Source organism: Rhincodon typus, chromosome 1, assembly GCF_021869965.1.
Source record: "Rhincodon typus isolate 14 chromosome 1, sRhiTyp1.1, whole genome shotgun sequence".
In the NCBI taxonomy this organism is placed as follows: Eukaryota; Metazoa; Chordata; class Chondrichthyes; order Orectolobiformes; family Rhincodontidae; genus Rhincodon; species Rhincodon typus.
Genome location: NC_063332.1, coordinates 56,267,013 through 56,287,920, shown reverse-complemented (window position 1 = coordinate 56,287,920; position 20,908 = coordinate 56,267,013). Strand labels below are relative to the sequence as shown.

At 41.5% G+C, this 20,908-nt stretch overlaps 1 protein-coding gene across 1 annotated transcript in view; it reads left to right on the top strand.

Moving 5' to 3' along the window:
* Positions 1-590: 590 nt before the first annotated feature.
* LOC109927522 (embigin) overlaps positions 591-20,908 on the top strand; it is a 42,586-nt gene continuing 22,268 nt past the window's right edge. Inside the window, exons 1-3 of the mRNA XM_020527554.2 lie at positions 591-666; positions 3,736-3,822; positions 20,285-20,474. Of these exons, the coding sequence (XP_020383143.1) occupies positions 591-666; positions 3,736-3,822; positions 20,285-20,474 (353 nt within the window). The remainder of the gene's footprint in view (positions 667-3,735; positions 3,823-20,284; positions 20,475-20,908) is intronic.

Sequence of the window (20,908 nt, the reverse complement as noted above, 5' to 3'; positions counted from 1 at the left end):
CGTCAGCCTTCCTGCTCCTATGATGCTGCTTGGCCTGCTGTGTTCATCCAGCTCTACACCTTGTTATCTCAGATTCTCCAGCATCTGCAGTTCCTACTATCTCAGATTTATGTAGTTCAGTCCAGATCATAGTGACAAAAATTGCAAGATCTCGTTGTACTACCACTAACAATCTTGTTTTTCTAAAAACAGCAAAATATTTATTCAGATCAACAATACGGCTTTTTGACCAACAATAAGAATCTGATCTGGGACATTTTTTTGGGACACATATGCTCATGAAATTCAGGAAAATGCGGATTTCTTTGTATCCAATCATGACACTCGTAGTATGACACTATGTCCCCAATAACTCTTTGTCCACCAAGCCGGTCAGTGTCAGGAACGTTAGTGCTCTTTGAGAGCAGGGTTCCCTCTTGAGGACTGTCGATTACTTGATGCACACGTTTTAACCTTCAGAAGGATCTGGAGGAGACAAAGATGGAGAGGAGGTCCTAGGAAAAGAGCGGTCTGAGATAGGGAAATAAAGGTACCATTAACAGAAGACGACGAGAGGAGATCCCACCGAAAAGTCATTACCTTAGATTGAGATGGCTGGCCTATTAATAAAACAGACTCTATCCGTGATCTTCCTGCTTGTCTCCTTTTGGGATCAGGTTGAATCAGGTAAATGCTCCAGAACTGTTTGATTTTCAGCCAGGGACCGGGTTTGTGGGCTGTTGTCGTCTTCGACATGGAACTGGATAATGAATTGATATAAATGCAACTGGGACCACCAGGAGATGTTGTGAGCAGCTCCGGGCTCGCTCTATAAGGCGGTGCGGTCTCCTGTGTTGAGAGAAATGGTGGATCGCGGTGGATTGATGTGTATGCGGTTGATTCAATGCGAATAAATTCAGTTGGGGAGTGGTTGCCAGGAACAGTGCTGCATACACCGGGTATTCGGCTTCTCTCCTCTGATGTTACCTAGCCATCTCATTGCAGCCTCTCGCCTGCTACTGACCACACGCACTCATCAAACGTGGGAAGATGCTAAACTATTTTTTGTCAGAGTTAACAAGGGGCGGGGGCCACCTTAGACACAATGCATGTCTCTAAGACTTTTTTTTGAGTGTTTTAAGTAAATATCCGGTTGAGGTCGCTGGAGTACATTTGCCAGACAAATTTATGTGCGGGATTCACTGCTGTCACTATAACATAAGGACTTCGAACAATAATGAGGTTTACTTGAGATGTAACATCCCGCTAATGATGCGAGGTGCTTTATAATCCGACAGCAGTGTCTAAGTAGAAAGTTGTTACTGTAAAATGACTTGTATCCTACACAATCCACATCATGCTTGGGCAGAGAGGTAGGGTTGGAAAGGGATCAATTGCTGCTGCAGAGCTGGATTCTGAGATTCCAAATTTAGCTTTAATATTTGAAACAAAACTGTACTTCCGGTTAAGATTGCCTTGGTGGACATCTGGTCGAGCGTGTGTGCTGAGTTCCTGGGCAGACTGCGTTATAACAGTAAAGGGTTACTCTCGGATGCTGGTTGCTGTAGGTTGCAGTTCGAATTGAAGCAGATTCTGCAGCACGACATCCGATCTGTTTTTGAATTTTTTATTGGAAGAGGCTGAAACTGGAGAATGATGAACTTGAACAACGTCATTCTCGCCGCCCCAATCACTTGTCCAACCTCGAGTTATAAAACCTAGTTATATTTTTCAGAATACATTTATAGTCAATGAATTATTTTCCCACAGTTCTGTGAGTTCTGTCTGAATCAAGGAAAGGATGTGGTCATTGATATCACATTGAGAAGAATCAGCCCGCAAGTTATTTTAACTTACGAACATTAAAAGGTGATCTATTGTAATGGAACAACCTCTTTTGTATGGTTCTCTACTTTCCTATTTTTATTGTTATTTCCAACTCCTCTTTTTGCATTGGTACTTGGGACTCTTACACAATTTTCTGATGGGCATTTCCTCTGTATTGTATGCTATTGCATTAACTTTTTTTGACTAATCTATTGGTATTCTTGATGACTAATCTGTTTTGATGACTAATCTGTTTTGATGACTTATATTGAATGTTGAGTTCTATTGATTCCTCACTCATTATCTGTCTTTCCAAACCATTTATTTCAATTCATTGACACCCTTACCCAGGGCTTCAAGCTGATTAAAAACAGAAGTTGCTGGAAAAGCTTAGCAGGCTGGCAGCATCTGTGAAGAAAAAATCAGAGTTAATGTTTTGGGTCTGGTGGCCCTTCTTCAGAACATCTGCAGTTCTTTCGGTTTTTCTTCCAGCTGGTTACTTATCGTGGGTAGCGGTCGATGTTGGCAATTCTCTTTTTAACTTGTCTTAATTTTTTGTAAGTCCTTCCACTGTCTACTCACTCTTCCCATTCACTTTGTGTCACTAGCAATTCCAACTGAGAGTGAACAACAGGCCAGAATTAAAGGAACACAGATATTTTGGAAGATTGTGGAGTTGGAGGAGAGTAGAGACAGCAACGAGCAAGGATTGGGTGGGATTTGAAAACACAGTTGACAAGATGACCTTCTGCTTCTTCTGCCTTGTGGCAAACCTGTTTGGTTTAGTTGCCGAGGGACAGAGCAAGTCTTATTCAAACTCAAGTTTCAGCTTTCACATATGGATACAAAAAAAAGGAGCAACTGCCTTTAATTCTGGGGACCTGGATGGGAAAGATAGAGAAACAGACGGCAAATGGGAAAGAAAGGTTCCCTTTTAGCCATCAGACAGGATGTGGTGGGAGCTCACTCAAATGTCAAACAGATGGGACCTGTGGAGATTTAGGTACATTGGAGTATTTGTTGTGGCATGCCTGGGAATATGAATTACTGGAGTCAGTTAAGGGAAGGGAGTAAGGGAAATGACTTGTGATAGACACTGGGTGTTAAAACGCAGTGAATTCCGAACAAGCAAACACATTGAAACCTGGGTGTGACTTCGGCTTAGTTCCTGTAAACAGTGTAGTTCTGTGGTGGGTGGGATGTAACATAAGCATGATGTGGGACTTTTTGTCATGTTAGAAACTTAAGGGGGGATATCTTTACTGTCATGCACTTAGCAGACAATTTATACACTCATGAAGTTGATGTTGCTTTTCCTGTATTTGTTATTGCTTTTACTATAATTCTACTGTCTTGGAAAGCTATAAGTCAGATGTGTGCAGGTTCAACATTCAATAGGTTCAGCCAATGGAGCAGGAAATCGATGGCACGATGGACAATGTACACAAACTATTGGAATGTAAGTAAGAGAAGGCCTTGATCAAATTGTAGAGTGCTTTAATTGGGCCACCTTAGGTGATGTTATAGACTCATTTACAACACACAACAAAGTCACTTAGCCCATTGGGCTCATTCTGGTTCCAGATGGAGGCTTCAAGTCAGTTAAACACCCATGTTTGCATGTGTACTGTTTTGATCAAAACAAAAGAGAAGACATTTGGAATTGGAGATGGTGCAGAGCAACCAAAAGGCTAACTCTATAGTGTTTGAGGTCTGAGTTTCAGGAAATAATGGAGAAGCTGTAGCTTTTAGACCTTGAAAAGAGATATCCAAGAGGGAAGTCTAATAGAAAATATATACGATTATGGATTACAAAAAGAAAATATAGTTTAAATTAACCATGCGGGCCGATTTTGCTTTAACAATTGTTTTAGAAGTCAAACTACTATGGAGTGACTTTGCTAAGATTTGTGTAATTTAAATTTTCAGATTCTTCTCAATATGCAACCCCAGAACCAAAAACATCCACAGATGTTGGAAACCATTTACCAGTGGTGGAGACTATTCATTTCTCAGGTAATTCCAGTATGACATTTCTTTCATTAATAATTAAGAATATTTGTTGTATAAATATACTTTACTGCAGCATCTACTTGTACTTTATAGATCACTTAGATAACTATAAAATTTTGCAACCACACAAGGAGTATTTTCTTAAATATTCTTTCTTCAATAAACTTTAATAGTTTACGGTATTGAATTGGACACCAAATAAAAATAAAAATTCCTTAGAATGATCTAGGTAATGATTTGATACAACATAATTATTTAAACATCACATTTGTACAGTTTTCAATTCAGGCACCAGTAGTTAGCTTGTGTTATAAATAAAAATATTTACCAACACGAAGAAAATATAAACATTGAGATTTAAACATGAGGATAGAGAATTCCATACTGAAGAAATGATGGACTGATCAAATTTATTTGTACAGCTGGTTTAAGGGTTGAATTTTCCAGTCTCCTGAAGGAGAGGTGAAATGAGCCCATAAAATTGTGTTGGTGCCATACCTGCAGCCTATCTGCCCACCCCTGTTTTGTCCACAATTTAAATGGGCAGTGCGCAAAGCCTCAGGTGGCCCTTTGGCCCATATACCAAATAGTCACCAATTAACTGGCCCCTTAAGAACATTTTTCATCCAGACTCAATTTACGGTTGGTAGGGGAGAATCATGATGGTTTGGAAGCAGGCTTGGTTAGCCTGCTGAGACCTCAGGTGAAAAAGGACCAGGCTATCTCCTTCATAGGGTTCCTTTTCTGAAGGTAAGCCACCCCAAGGCCCACCCCTCCTGGGTGTCCTCCCACTAGTCTGTGCATGTTAACCTTCAGCACCTTCCAACCTCCCAGCACTCCCCTTGGGCTTCATATCTTGGTCACACTGAGAAATTATCTGCCATTCTGCTCCTGGCTTCTCTTCTTCAGGGAGTGGTGTGTTGTTTGATAGATCCTCAACCCAGTCACATTGATGAAAGGTACATGAAGTATCAAATTAGTTTGCTGCCTCCATTCTCCTTTGAGGTTCAGATCTCAGGTACCTGATCATAATAATGTGGTAAAATAAATCCACTTGACAGTCTAATGAGAACAGGCTTTTGTCTTAAATAAGATGTAGTTTATTGCATGTTAGCAAGCAAGTGCAAATTATGTTAGTATTTAAACATTGTTACCGGGAGAATACTGGTGACCGAGATGGTAGGTTTATCTCCTTCACAGTCCAAAGCAGCTATCTCACCCAAGTCAATATGACTTCATCAGATTGAGTGGTATTTAACACCCTTAGCATTAAACTCTGTCAAAGCTGTACATCTTAGAGAGCATCTCCCCTACAAAGTTTTCCATTATTAGTATTTATACATTCATGTATACAATTACATAAGATCCTCAGACAGTGCCTTCCAAGCTCACAACCACTTCCATGTAGAAGGACAAGGGCAGCCGATACATGGGAACATCACTACCTGCAAGTTCTCTTCCAAGCCACTTGGAAATATTCTTCATTGTTTCTTCATTATTGCTGGGTCAAAACCTGGAATTCCCTCCTGAATGGCATTGTGGGTGCACCCACAGCAGATAGACTGCAGCAGTTCAAGAAGTCAGCTCACTACCACCTTCTCAAGGGCAACTAGAAATGGGCAATAAATGCTGGCCAGCCAGCGACACCCACTTTGCACAAACAAATTTTTTTAAAAATTACCACTACCCATTCCCCCTCCCCGCAACCTCCCCTCTGAATTCTCTGACTTTACACATTGAGACAGTCAGACGGTTCCGCTGCTCTGCAAGTCATGGAAGATTGGTAGTTCTTGACTTGAAGACCATGCATCTTGATTCTGTTCTTGAGAGTATGAGATGTGTAGAGTTCCCTTAAACTGGGAGACCTCTTATCTTGTGAATTTCCTTCACAGACAATTTCTTTCCTGCAGAACTAGGCAATCACTCCATTCCAACAACTGGTGGGCCCTTAATCTGATGAATTTTCTTCCTTTTTAAACAGGAACTTTTTTTTTGCAATATCTTAGATCTCTGAGCCAGAAAATCTGTTTTGACCATGTCCTGCATTTGTGGACATTGATCATCCCATCTCATTGGTGGTTTCCCATGGAGTTTTATGCAGCCCATCTTCAATCAGTGTGAGCAGATCCTTATTCCCAAACTGCCAGCAAAGTTTTGCAGAAGCATGTAGACACTGAACTTCAACTTGTTGGTTGAGTTGGAAGCTTGCATTTTCCCCGGACTGAAGACTTGTGCTGCAGAACGTGCCACCCCCCTAGCCAAGCTGTGTCAGTACAGTTACAACATTGCCATCTACCTGACATGGTGGAAAATTGCCCACGTATGTCTTGTACATAAAGAGCAGGACAAATTCAATCTGGCCATTGAGTCTGCTCTCATTAGAAGTAAAGTAAAGTGATGCAAGGTGTCTTCAACAGTGCTATCAAGCAGCAACTGCTGAACAATAACCTGCTCATTGATGCCCAGTTTGGATTCCTCAAAGGCCACTCAGCTCCTGACCTTGTTACAGCCTTGGTTCAAGCATGGACAAAAGAGCTGAATTCCAGAGGTGAATTGAGAGTGACAGGCCTTGACATCAAGGCCACATTCAACAAAGTGTGACATCAAGGAGCCCTAGCAAAACTAAAATCAATGGGAACAAACTCTCCATTGGTTGGAGTCATACCTGGCACTGAGAAAGATGGTTATGGTTGTTCGAAGTCAGTCATCTCAGCTGCAGGAGTTCCTCAGGGTCGTTTCATAGACCCAACCATCTTCAGCTGTTACATTAATGACCTTCCCTCCATCATAAGGTCAGTGGTGGGGATGTTGGCCAAATGATTGCACAGTGATCAACAATATTTGTGACTCCTCAGATACTGAAGTAGTCCATGTTCAAATGTAACAAGATTTAGACAATATCCAGGCTTGGGCTGAAAAATGGCAGGGAACATTCATGCCACACAAATGCCAGGCAATGACAGTCTTCAGTAAGAGACAATTTAACCATTATCCCTTGACATTCAGCAGTGTTATCATCACTGAATCCCCAACTGTCAACATCCTGGGGTTACCATTGACCAGAAACTCAACTGGACTCGCCACATAAACGCTGTGGCTGCAAGAGCAGGTCAGAGACTAAGAATACTGCAGGAAGTAACTCACTTCTTAACAGCACAAATCCTGTCCACCATCTACAAGGCACAAGTCAGGAGTGTGGTGGAATTGTTCCATTTACCTGGATGAGTGCAGCTCCAATAGCATTCAAGGAGCTTTAAACCATTCAAGACAAAACAGCTTCTTGATTGGTAGCACATCTGTAAGCATCCATTGTGTCAACCACAGACATTCAGTAGGAGCAGTGTGTATACCTAACAAGAAATATTACAGAATTTCACCAAAGATCCTTAGACAACACCTTCCAAACCCACAACCACTTCCATCTAGAAAGACAAGAGCAGCGGGAACACTACCACCTGCAAGTTCTTCTCTGCGCCACTCACCATCTTGACTTGGGAATATATCACTAATGCTTGAATGTCATTGGATCAAAATCCTGGAATTCCTTCCCTACAGCCATTGTGGTTGTGGTCTACCTGCTGGGACTGCAGCACTTCAAGAAAGAAGCTCACCTCAAGAACAACGAAGCACATGCAATAAATGCTCGCTACTCAGTGATGCCCATGAGTGTCTCATGAGTAAATGAGAAAAAAAATTGCATCCCTTCACAAACTTCACTGGCTCTTGCAGTTTAAACTCTTTTTCAATCATGATAAAAAACAGAAAACATTTCTGCCAATTCTATATAGTTGCAGGTTTCCAACTTGTTAAAAATATGGAATATTTCTCTTATGCCAACATATCTAACCTCAATGGATTCTGGACTCCACTATGAGTCTAGAACGCCTATGAAATTTTCAATAAGTTGATCCCTGACTATGTAGTCACTATCTGACATTTCCTTGACCTGTTGCTCCATGTCTGACTGTGTCTAGAACAATTATGGAATGACTGGCTGCCTCGTGCCCAGATGCCTATTGACTTGTTTAACTTGATCATTTGAGGAAGAGTGATGTGAAGACACATACTCACGCTCAAGAGCAGCACCTTCCAAACCCATGACCACTGCCATCTAGAAAAATAAAGGCAAACAACAAATGGGGTCACCATTACCTGCAAGTTCTTCTGCAAACCAATCACCATTTCACTTGGAAATATATCCATCCCAGCAGAGTCATTTGATAAAAATTTTTGAACTCCCTTCCCAGTAGCTTTGTGGGTCTGCTTATAGAAATGGACTGCAGTGTTTAAAGAATGATCTTGTTGGAGTTTTTTCCTTAGAGCAGGGAATACTGAGGGGTGATTTGATTGAGGTGTGCAAAGTTCTTAGGGGAATAGACAAGGTAGATAGGGAAATACGTTTCTCCTATATGCATGGGTCAACAAGTGGGACACAGTTTAAGGCAAGGAGCAGGAAGTTTAGAAGGGACTTGAGGAAAATCTTTTCACCCAGAGGGTTGAGGGTGTGTGGAAATTACTGCTTCAAAGGGTAGTAGAGACAGAAACCCTCAAGAAATTTAAGAAATATTTAGATGATCACTTGAAAACATGATAGCATACAAGGCTGTGGGTCAAGAGCTGGAAAATGGGATTAGAATAGATGGATGTTTAATGACCAGTACAGATATGATAGGCCACAAGGCCTCATTTCATATTATAAAAACTCAATGACTCTGTGACTTTGGAGGACGTGAAGTTTGTAGATGGATATTTCATGTTTTGTTTCATGACATGAGAATGTCACTGGCTGGGCCAACATTTATAGCCCCTTTGTAATCGACTAGAGCGCAGCCAAGAGTCAACCACAATGCTGTGAGTTTACTGTCACATCCAGTCCACAAGAGGTATGGGGATATGGCCAGCTGGAATTTATGGCAATCAACAATGGTTACATGATTGCCATTAGGCCAGATTTTAATTTTGGATTTTTAAAAATTGAATGCAAAATTCGCCATCTGCTACGGTGTGATGAAATTCAAACTTATCTCTTCAGAACATTATCCTGGGGCCCTGGATTCCTAGCTTACTCTGCCACTGCTTCCCCTGAACAACAGAGGCAAAGACTGACCCATATTAAACTGTTACTCAACTATTCATACCGAAGCATGAGCTGGAGTTGTTCTTCTTGAAACTTTATTTATTATTTAGTTATATCCCTTAACTCAGTGCAATACAGATCTGCTTTTTCCATGTCCTAACATGACAGTAAGATGACACATTGAATTGGCAAGCAATTGGAAGGTAGGGGTTATTCTTCAGGACAGAAGGAAGGTGTTTTGGGAAGCAGCCACCCATTCTACTTTTGGTCTTGCTAATGTAGAGGGGACCACCTGTGAGCAGTGATTGCAGCAGATGAGATTGAAAGAAGTACAAGTACTTAATCTTTCAAGTAATTGTTGTTTCACATGGAAGGTGTACTTGGGGCCTTGGACAGTGAGGGGGGAGGAAGTAAAGAGTAGGTGTTACATCTTCTGCTACTGCATCAGAAAGTTCGTCGGGATAAAGAGGTATTGGGAGACAGAGGTGTGGACTGGCTCTGTCACTGGGGAAATGTTTCCTGCAGAATGCTGACCAAGAAGGGGATAATTTCTTTGATTGTGGCATCCTGCTGGACTTGGCAGAAATGGCAGAAAATGATCCCCTGAATGTGAAAGCTGGTAGTGCAGTAATTGAGGACAAGGGGAACCCTGTTGTTATGAGAGGGAGGAAATATGGATGTAAAGGGAATGGGTCGGGACCCTGTCAGCCATGATTGGGACAAGTCCTCGGTTAGGAAAACTGCAGACATGTTAGAAGCACCCTTGTGGTAGGTGAGATCATTAGAACAGAGGGGGGACAGTGGCTCAATGGTTAGCACTGCTGCCTTACAGCACCAGGGACTTGGTTTCATTTCCACCCTCAGGCGACTGACTGTATGGAGTTTGCACATTCTCCCCGTGGTTTCCTCCCGCAGTCCAAAGACGTGCAGGTTAGGTGGATTAGCCATGCTAGATTGCCCATAGTGTCCAGGAATGTGCAAACTAGGTGGATTAGCCATAGGAAACTCAGGGATAGGGTACTGGGCCAGTACTGGGTCTGTTTGGGTTGCTCTTTGGAGGGTCATTGTGGACTTGATGGGCTGAATGGCCTGCTTCCACATGGGAAGGGATTCTATGAAATCTTGGAATTCCCTCCATAACTGCACTGCAAGAAGGCAGCTCATCACCGCCTTCTCCACTGTACTGAGAGATAGACAATAAGTGCTGACCTTGTGAAAAAAGGGAGATGATAGCCTAATGGTACTGTCACTCTAATATTAATCCAGCGACCCGGGTAATGTTCAGAGGTGGTACGATGGCTCTGTAGTTAGCACTGTTTAATTCCAGTCTTGAGCAACTCTCGCTGTGGAGTTTGCACATTCTTTCTGTGTCTGCATGGGTTTCCTCTGGATGCTCTGCTTTCCTCCCACAGTCCAAAGATGTGCAGGTTAGATGGATTGGTCATGCTAAATTGTCCAGGGATATGTAGGTTAATTGGATTAGCCATGGGAAATGCAGGGTTACAGGGACAGAGTAAGGACATGAGTCTGGATGGGATGCTCTTCGGAGAGTTGGTATGGACATGTTGGGCCAAATGGCCTGTTTCCACACTGTAGGGATTCTAAAGAAGGATTCTAAACAGATGTGATGGAGTCAGAGAAACTGGGACAACTGACTCCTGAAATAGAAACAGAGAAATCAAGGAAGGGAATGAAAAATTAGAGATGGACTAGAGATTATTAGAGATAAGTGAAGATGAGAGAAGTATGGAAACTGGAAGGAAAATTGGTTTTTCTTTTTCAATGCTGGATGAGAGCAAATACAGCACTGATTATGTCATTGACACACCAAAGAAAGAGTTGTAGGAAGGGGCCTGAGTAGGACTGGAACAAGGAGTGTTCCGTGTCCCCTACAAACAGACAGGCATATCTGGGCCCTGTGAGGGAAGCCTAGCTACACATTTTACTTGAAGGAAGTGAATTAAGTCAAAGAAGAATTTATTGACAGAGAGAGCAAGATCAGCCAGACAGACGTGAGTGGTGGTGGATGGGGACTGTCAGGCCTCCATTCAATGAAGAAGTGGAGCCCTGAGATGGTCCTGATGTTTTGGAGGTATAGAGGAATTTCATGTGTATAGTAAAGTGGAAATAGCTGGAATCAGAAAACTGGAAATTCTGGAACCAATACATAAGGGTCAGAAGAATCACATATGTAAGTGTGATGAGACCATGCAAGGAAACAAAAAAAACAGTCAAGAAATCCTAAGCTCAGTGAGGCTGAAAGTGAGAGAAACAGTTTCCTTTTAAAAAGGCAGAACCATTGAAAGGGTTACGGAGTGTGCAAGTTTCTTTCTGTACATGTGTAGGTTTTGATTAATACCACTTTATAACAGCAAAGGGACTGGTAGGTTCAGTGTCTCCAAAACAATAAGGGCTGAAAGTAAGTATGAGATGGTTACTGTGATGTAGAGAAAACTTCGGAAACAGAAGGCTGTGGAGGAGCAATTTAAGGAATTCATTTTAGAAGATTAGTGAACTGTGTTAGTTGATTGTTTAACCAAAGAAGGTGGTATTGAGTGAGTGCAGCGGTCTGCTGAAAGAAACCGAGTGCAGTCATGCCAACTGAAGCAGGAACTTTAAAGTGGAAACAGGATGACCTTTAATTGAGGGTTGAAGACCCATAAAGTCATTAGTAGGATAACACAACTGAATTTTTATTTCTGTTATTGTAAAGACATTTTATTTGCTGTGTTTTTGACAAGACTGCTTGAAAACAAGGATTTTGGAAGGAATTGCTACAAGATAAAACAAAAACTGAAACTCATTGTGCAAACATTTTAACAGTGCAATTGAACGTATTTTTATTGAAGTAAAAGGTTATTTCTAATAATGTTTCACCTGACCATCTTTCTCGACTAGTTGTGAACATGTGTCCAATCTAGAAAGAGTACACACTGTGGTGAAAGTCTCAGATGTCGAGATGAAGCTGAAGATGTTTAGAGTCGGCCTCTTAGGTTTCCTGGGTGCCATTAGTGCCCACATTAGAGTGGGGAGGGAATTAGTTGTGAAAGAGGGGAAGAGGCTTGTGCAGGTTGTAGATGAGTTAACACTGCTGTTAATGGGAGAGCAGTGATGCACAGCACAATGAAGCTTACTCGGTTGTTTGAATATTGAGGTTTCCTCCTCCTAATATAAACAGTTACACTTTCTCTGGCGAGATCCAGTATTTTCTGTTCATAAGGACCGAGGACAGTGAGAACCTCCAAAGTTCCCCTCTCAGCCCCCATTGGTCCTATCAGACCCAATAGTGAGCCAATTATTCCTGCAGTGAGAAAAAGGGAGAATTAGGTGTTGTGAAAGCAGATGAAAGACAGTTAGTGGTGATGCAGGAGTAGGAGAAGTGGTGAAGTGTCCCCAGTGAGTGAGTAGAAAGTTTGAGAAAAGGTGGGCGAGTGGTATTGAATGGAGATGATGTATACAATATTGTGAGTTGTCGACTTTAATGAAAGCCATTGGTATAGTTAGAGCTAGTGGTGGCCGAGAGTGTGAGAGAAGATGGTGGCATTTATTGCGGAGTGCAAAATATCATTGACCTTCTTCCTGCACTGATCGATATCCCATTTTATCAGGGACAGATAGCCATCAACAGGAGTTGCAACTTGGATCCAGGCTTGCTTAATCTGGTGGCATAGCCTCCTTTGCCAGTCATCAAGAAAGAGACAGTGCCTGTTTCCACCAGCCTGTCCACCAACATTCCAACTCCTTATCCATGAAGTGGGCAAAGGGTTTTCCTTTTCTCTGGGCCATGTCCTTAGTGATAACAGTCAGGCACCACATTATGACAGCCAATTCTTGGATTGCAGTGTTTGAAGCAGTGTGCAGCTGAATTTGAAATACGGTGGCTGTGGTGTGAGCACCAGGAAATCCCCGCAGTGGTGAGCACTTGAACCTTGCCTGTGCATGGACCCCTGAGAAAGGCACCCAAGAGCCAGAATACATATTTCATAAGGTGAATGGAGGAAGATAATGTGAGAAAATTCACTTGGAGGCAAGGTGGCCAGGGCCAGATGGATATCACTTGACAAAACACTTTAACTGAAAATGGATATATTCTACCTTTTGTGTTTTCTTTCCTTCAGTGTGTAATGAACTTTGATGATCTTTTGTTAAAAGTATATTGGGAGCTTCTTGTGATTATGTTCAATGTGTGATCACCATAAATGTGAAGAGGAGCTGTTCTTAGTGATTCTCTCACTGTAATTAGATCAATAAGAATTGAACTCAGCAACTAGGTTGCAACCTTTCAGCTGGAAAAACGTATGTAACCCCTCCTAGGATCTTATCTTCATTGAATTTTTTTAAAACATTGCTGAGTCAGGGACTTGAACTTTGGATCTTCTGGTTAACCAGTTGTTGCTCCATCAATTCAGGTCACCTGATGAACAGTGAGCCACCCTTTCAGAGTTCTGGGTTTATATCCAATTCTATGTTTTAATAAGCTGTCAGGACCTAATTTTGGTGGGGAACAATACAAACTAAGGGTGGTGGTGTAACAGCAAAATAAGCAATACTTCAAGGTGCCAATGGTGTGAGGTTTTTGTTATTCCATTCATCAAATAGGGAAAAGTAATTTGTCTATCTTATTCATGAGACCTGGCTCTGAGGAAGCTGGACCAGTGTCAAGTACTACACATATGTGAATAAAGGGTCGCTTGGTGACAGGATACCGGCCTCTGTGGAATTTTTTCACTAATCACTCTGTTAAATAAATAAGTATTACTACCTATTTATCTGTAACAGTATGCTATCATATCCATATTTAAAAATGTTTAACAAGAGTTGGCTGACAATTTGATTTACAATCAAATCAGATGCCTGTAGTTGGTTATAAATGTTGTGTTTGTAATGAGGTCAGCCAGCTGGATGTCATAGAATATGAGTTCCCTGATTTGGGCTTTCAATTGGTCCAAGGGAACTCTGGAATGCAGATTAAAAAGGGGAGTGTCAGAGATACTGACACTCTGATAGCTGACTCTGAATGAGGCTGTACTGGAGTCAATGACTGTAAATAAAGGTTGACTTGGTGATGGATGCCAGCCTCTGTGGTGTTATTTCAATAAATAAAACGTGAAAAGTTAGAAACATAGAATTATTGAAAAATAAGTCTTGAAGGGAAACGTCTTAGGACAAAACAGTTGATGATATTAAAGTAATTTAATATGTCTTCAAAAGCCTGAATGCACAGCAAATGTGAAGTTTAATAGAGTAACCACTTTGACAGTTCCAAAGTGGACTAATTGTTCCATTCACATTGCATCATTCATATTTGTACTGTAATTATGTGATGATGGGAGAGGTATAACTGTTGAATATGTTCAACTGAAAATATACATTTGCTTTGTTAATGCTGGTATTAAGTGGGCTAATTGTAATGATTAAAATGAGGTCAGCCAGGTAGACATCATAGAATATGAGTTCCCCAATTAGGGCTGTTAACCTGGTCCAATCAGGGAGTCCTGGCTGACAGATATAAACAGGAGTGTCAGAGGTCCTGTTCACTCTGAGAGCTGGCTCTGAGGAAGCCAGACCAGTGTCATGTATTACGTATGTGTAAATAAAGGGTAGCTTGGTGACAGGATACCGACCTCTGTGGAATTTTTTCACTAATCACCCTGTTAAATAAATAAGTATCACTACCTATTTATCTGTAACACTATGCTATCATGTCCATATTTGAAAATGTTTAACAAGAGTTGGCTGACATTTGTCACTCTTAACCCGTATAGGTAAGAAAGGAAGCTAGAGAATGCCAAAGTCACAGGCTATGGATGCTACCATGGTGATAGTAGATGATAATGAGCCAAAGCTACTGAATATACCATGGCTATTAGGCATCATCCCCTCTGACAATAGAATTCCCTACTTATGGAGCAGAAAATCACAGCAAATGAGGAAAAGGAGCAACTGCTGCCAGGAACCAATTCAGATGAACTTATGTGGTATAATTAGAATAACCTGAGAAAAATACAAGATCTGCTCAACCATCATAGTCAGGGATTGATACTTCACTTCCTGAGTTAGCAAAACACTAACTTTTCTTTTAGGAAACGACAGTCTACTGCTCATACTGAAATGACAGAGTTCTGCTAACCAGCTTACAGTGTGATCCTGAAGTCAGAATGGATAGTATTTTATCCTGCAATTTTACTGTGCACTGTGGAGTTATTAATCGATTCAGATATTTCAATGACTGCAAGCTCATTATCTTCAGCCATGCTCCCCAGTTCATCCATACTAAGCTGCTTGCCAGAAGCTGAAGATTTGTAATAACTCCCAGGTCAGAAGTAAGTATTATAATAGCTGGAAGCTTTCAAGATGTTTCCCAGCTACGATTCCTCCCTCTGAAACTTCACATTCAATTGTTCAATGTGTGTCTTGGTCTCTTCTGCCATCTGCTTTGACATATTTCTGTTTTCGGTCTTAATATACAAAGAATAATTTCTATTACTAAATCTTGAAAATTCTGCCTTTACATTTTCTTTATCTAGTGTTTTTTTGGCTCATCTCTTCTGATCTCAAATGGAACTTGCACAGCTGAAACACTTGTGTTGTCTGTAAGATCCTTATGTTTCTCTGTCTTTCTATACTGTAAAGAATTTGTGGCACCTCCATCACACTCATAGACATGATATTATTCACTAAGCTATAGTTCTCACATCTGGTCTCCAACTTTAGCTCACTGCCAAAATCTTTCTTGTCTCAATCAACAACCTACCACCTCTCTCACTTTTTGACTTGTTGTGCTTTCCTTTACAAGAGATCATTCTTTCCTGCAGTCTCAAAAATGTAGTATTCTATCTCTGTTAGTCTTCCATTTACAATTCAAAGTTTTACTTGAATGTAGCATCAGATTCAGATTTGACTATATGTTTGATGTAGCTACGTATTTTAACTGAATAAGCATTACACTTGGAATTTTCTGTTCATTGTCTGAAGTCAAGAGTTAATTCATTATATTACCCAATGAAAGGTCATCAACCTAAAATGTTAGCTATTTCTCTCTCCACAGATGTTGCTGCTGAGCATTTTCAGCACTCTGCTATTTCATCTGCGGTATTTTGTTTTCCTGTCATTGCATTTTTTTGTTTGTGTGTATATGTGGAATTAATCCAGTTTTGTTCTTCAAAGAAATAGAGACCTGAAATTTTAGTGTCACTAGTATGTTCTTGAAAGTACAGTGTTTTAGAATTAAAAACATATAGCGCTGATCATATTACCGATTCCAAGAGAATCGATCATTGAGGCACTCCAGTAACCATTGCACTAATCTACTAGTGGAAGTCAGGGTGGCCCACAGACATTCCACTGGAAGGAACCAGAAGCGCTTCCCGGTCCAAAAATTAAATCATGTAATTTTCTTCAGATCCTGAAAAGATCAACTCCATAATTGCCAAAATAAGGAATCACCTTAGAGATCAATTCTTTAGTCCTATTAATTTTTGGGATCTTTCCCTTGGCTTCAGTAGTACTCATGTGGTTTTCAGCAGGCCACAGGTCTGCTGAGATTGTATGCGATTGTGAAGGACAGAGTTCCTTGGGTGACAGAGAAACCTCTCCAAACATAGTTCCAGGGGAAGGGGAGAAAGCTATTTGACCACTTCCATTTACTCAGAATGTATGGGTGAAATTTGAGTGGAGCTAGATTCTGCCTCGAACTCTGGCATCTCAGTAAGTGAAAAATCTCACCTCTGAAATTCTGGGCCTGAACTGAATATGGACAGGGCAGTATTTGGATTCTCTAGTTCTTATTGGTTTTGAAATATGTCTAAATTAAATCTGCTTAGATACTGCAGGGAAAACCCTTACTTGAAGCACATGGACCAAGAAAACATTCTGTAAGTGGAGAACAAGATGTTAAGTCCTGGTGTTATTCACTATGCAGTACTCTGGACTCTGTTTTTGTGTGAAAAAACATTGAGAGCTCCAATCATCTGACTCTACTTAAAGATAGTTACCTTACATTCTTTTATCATTCTATATTAGTATGGGCTGGATTTTCTGAGAAGGGGCAATCCCATGCAGATTGCCTGTCCTCTCCTTTTTTTACAAAAAGAAAGAGCTCTGAACTTCTGACAGGAGATTCCAATCAGGGCTCCTTCGCAGATGTGGAGCCATGCTTCCATTCTGACAGGTCCTCTTAATAAAGATCAGTTAGGGGAAGGCTTACCACACCCATTTTCACAGCGTTCAGTTATTGATTTCTGTGATTTAAATGTCCAGCATCACAGACAGCCACTTTGATGCTCCTGTAAAAGGCAAAGAACATTAACTAAGTTTGGGGTATGAGGATGCTAGGTGACTAGGGTATCAAGTAAATAGGGTGCCAGGTAAGTAGGATACCAGGTGGGTGAACAGCAGAGTACCTGGGTAGGTGAGATAACAAGTAGGTAGGAGTAGGATGCCAATAAGTAGGGTGACAAGTAGGCAGTGGTTAAAGTGTGCCAGGTAGGTAAATTGTCAGATTGACAACAGTAGGATGCAAGGTGGGTAGGGTATCAGAGAAGTAGGTCTCTGGTTACAGTGTGGCAAGGGGGTCAGGTAGGTGATGGAGTGTTTAGGGTAGGTCACAGTGGCTGGGCGATATTGGGTCCAGCAGAGGGTGCGTGCTGGGATGGTGTCTGAACCGGGCTGAGGAGATTGTTGGCTATGCCAATGGGTCAGAGGTGTTCAGGTTTGGTATTGGGACAGGGGATTTTTGCACCCTGGTGTAGAGGGATCTTCAGTAGCGAGGAGGGATGTTGGGTTATTGGTAAGATGTTGGACTGGCCAGTGGGGAATGGGGGTATTGGGGCAGGGAAAGATGGTGGTGTTGGGTTCTGGGAGGTGGGATGGTGAGGAGGTGTTAGGTATGGTGGCAGAGGAGTGTTAGGTACCGGAATAGCTGGGGGCATGTATCAGTTTTTGAGGCAGGGATATTGAGTTCAGTGGGTAAAGGGGGCGTGTGTTGCAGGAAGTTCTGGGAAGTTTAAGGGGTCTGTGATTGAAGTAGTTGGGGACTTGCAAGATAAGTATGTGTGATGTGATTAATTAATCAGGAGTTGGGGCTAGGTATTTAACAGACTAATGTTTTATGAATAGTTATTTATTTAACTGCAGCAGATCCCTCCAAATTCTCTGATTTAAACGGAGAGATTTGGAGGTCAAAGGCATGGGAGAATTGCCCAGTGGAATCTTCAATCTCTGAGGCAATTCCTTCAGAGCCTGCCATGTTTGGGATTTGACAGGGGAGCCATGTGCATCTCCCATCAACACGTCAGAAACAATTATCTGGCTATTGGAAAATTTGAGTCTATATTTTTAACAGTTGATGTTATTATCAGTCAGTTTGACTGGCTGTTTAGTCTGGTGGAATCTCTAAAAAATATAGAAGAAATTTTCACCTATCTGAAGTGTATGTTGTGGAACAGCAACAAGACTTCTTTAATCCAGCGTCAGATCATACTTGAGTTAATCACTACTCCTTTGGTTGTGCACTTTGGAGAGCCAGAGAGCAAAAGCGCATAGATTTGAATTCATAAGAGACGTAACAACTGTTAGTGTGGAGGGCAGAGCAGGGTCTTTCAGTGGGGCTGGCACTTGTCACAAGTGGGAGGCTTCTGTGAGGACAGGTAGTCCAATCAGGAGAGCTCCCTAGTTCTGAGGAAGGGTCACCGGATCCGAAATGTTAACTCTTATCTTTTCTTCACAGATGTTGCCAGACCTGCTGAGCTGATCCAGCAACTTCTGTTTTTGCTCCTGATTTACAGCATCCGCAGTTCTTTTGGTTTTCAGGAGAGCTCCGCTAATTTGCAGGATTGGGGGTGGGGAGGTGCGAATGCTCTAGGTCACATGCATGGTATATTAGAAGACTAGACCAGCAGACTGCCTGCACAGTTTAAGTTTCAAAATTTGACCTGCTGGTCCCAAAGAAAAATATCTAAGATTTATCAATGTGTTGCTTTTCTTTCACCAGAGGCAAATTTATTGAGGGTTACGGATGGTCCAACATCTAACACCAAAAGTGGAAGCATTCCTCCTGACCCAACCATCAGGAGTTCTGAGAAAATTACATCCCATATTGTCAGTGGAACCCTACTGCCAAAACTCCTGATCCACATGCACATGGAATTGCAGGGCTTCCTCCAGAAAGGTGGAAATCCCACCCTCAAGAACTGCCAACTAGTCAAGAGGAACTTCAAAGCAAAGGGCAGACGGGTGTCTCTCAGTCACAACTTTCCCCTCCCAACCCTTTCAAATGTCGGGTTCTTTAATAAGGTTATGACTGCCTTTGAATAAGGATCTTTCCCTCCGCAGTCATAAACAAGGCCTACAGGGTTTACTTGTTGATCTCCCCAAGTGTTGAGTCTACCACCTTACCAATAATGAGTGATGCTGTTAACTGGGCACTAGCTGACTAATTAAGGCTGTCAATTGGCGTCCAGGTTGGAAGGTTCCCTGATCTGCAAGTCTTCCCACGCTGCTCTTAATCAGGACAAAGATGGCAAGGTAGTGGGATCTTCACCCAAAATCCTCTGGCCAATTAAATGGCCATCCCACCTCAGAACAGGCCTCTGTCATAAGTCTTTGATTAGGGTGTAATTGGGTACAGAGCTTAAGACTCTCGTTGTCTGAATGCCTTTCAAAACGGGTTCCCGAACTGATAAGGAGGAAAATAAGGAGGTAAACTTTGTCACTCAAATGGCTTCCATTATTTTATAACATAAAATAATGGGAACCTAGGTGCTATTGATCTCTGCCTTTTCTCGCTTAGCTTTATACTTAGAGGAACAAAAACAAAGTTGCTGGAAAAGCTCAACAGGTCTGGCAACATCTGTGGAGGAGAAAACGGAGTGAACGTTTCGGGTCCGGTGACCCTTCCTCAGTCACCGGACACAAAACATTAACTCTGTTTTCTCTTCCACAGATGCTGCCAGACCGCTGAGCTTTTCCAGTAACTTTGTTTTTGCTCCTGATTTACAGCATCTGCAGTTCTTTTGGTTTTTATACTTAGAGGATAAGCTTTCCTTGTGCAAAACCTAAGAAAATCGACAATTTCTACTGAACAGCTCACTGGTATGTCTCTTTTGTATATGTTGCAATGGCTTCCACTAAAATGCAGCAAATACTAAAATTACCATTTATTGTGGATTAACTGAAACATTCATTACTGGTAATTTTGAGAAGAATACTGCTTTGTTTCTATTTAACTGTTGACTATGTAGTTTATAGAAATTTACAATAGAGTGGTAAAAATTTGATGAAATTCAGGAGAATACTGTGGACAAACTGTTGATTAATCACTTATTTGGTGTATTCTAATTTAAAAATCAAAATTAATGTTTTTATTGACTTTATTCAACCTTGTTTCAGGATCATCTAGACCAAAGCCAATAACAGTGAATGTAACAAAGGTTACAAAGATTGTGCTGTCCTGCAATTTGACTCTTCTGGCTACACACAAATCTCCAATAACTGGCATGTGGGAAAAAGATGGAAACAAGATTGACAAAAGGGAATTTGATTTTGACCAGAACACTGGCCACCTGTTTCAAAACTATGAGTAAGTAGTCAAGCTGTGGAAAAAAAACAGCAAATATTTTAACCAGAAGTCAAAATTCTCATTCAAGCTCGGAGGTTGGGAACTATTGAATGACGTTCCTGCACAGTAAAGCAATGTTGCTGTTTATCATTTGGTTCAACAAAGAAATTAAGATGTTCATTTTTAGATGATAACACCACTGTCAACGTGACAAAATTATGAACATAATAGGTGCATGTTAAGTCTTTCTAGAATAATACCACCGTAGTATTTCTACCATAGAGATAACAAGGTGTAGAGCTGGATGAACACAGCAGGCCAAGCAGCATCAGAGGAGCAGGAAGGCTGACGTTTCGGGCCTAGACCCTTCATCAGAAATGGGGGAGGGGAAGGGGGTTCTGAAATAAATAGGGAGAGAGGGGGAGGCGGATAGAAGATGGATAGAGGAGAAGATA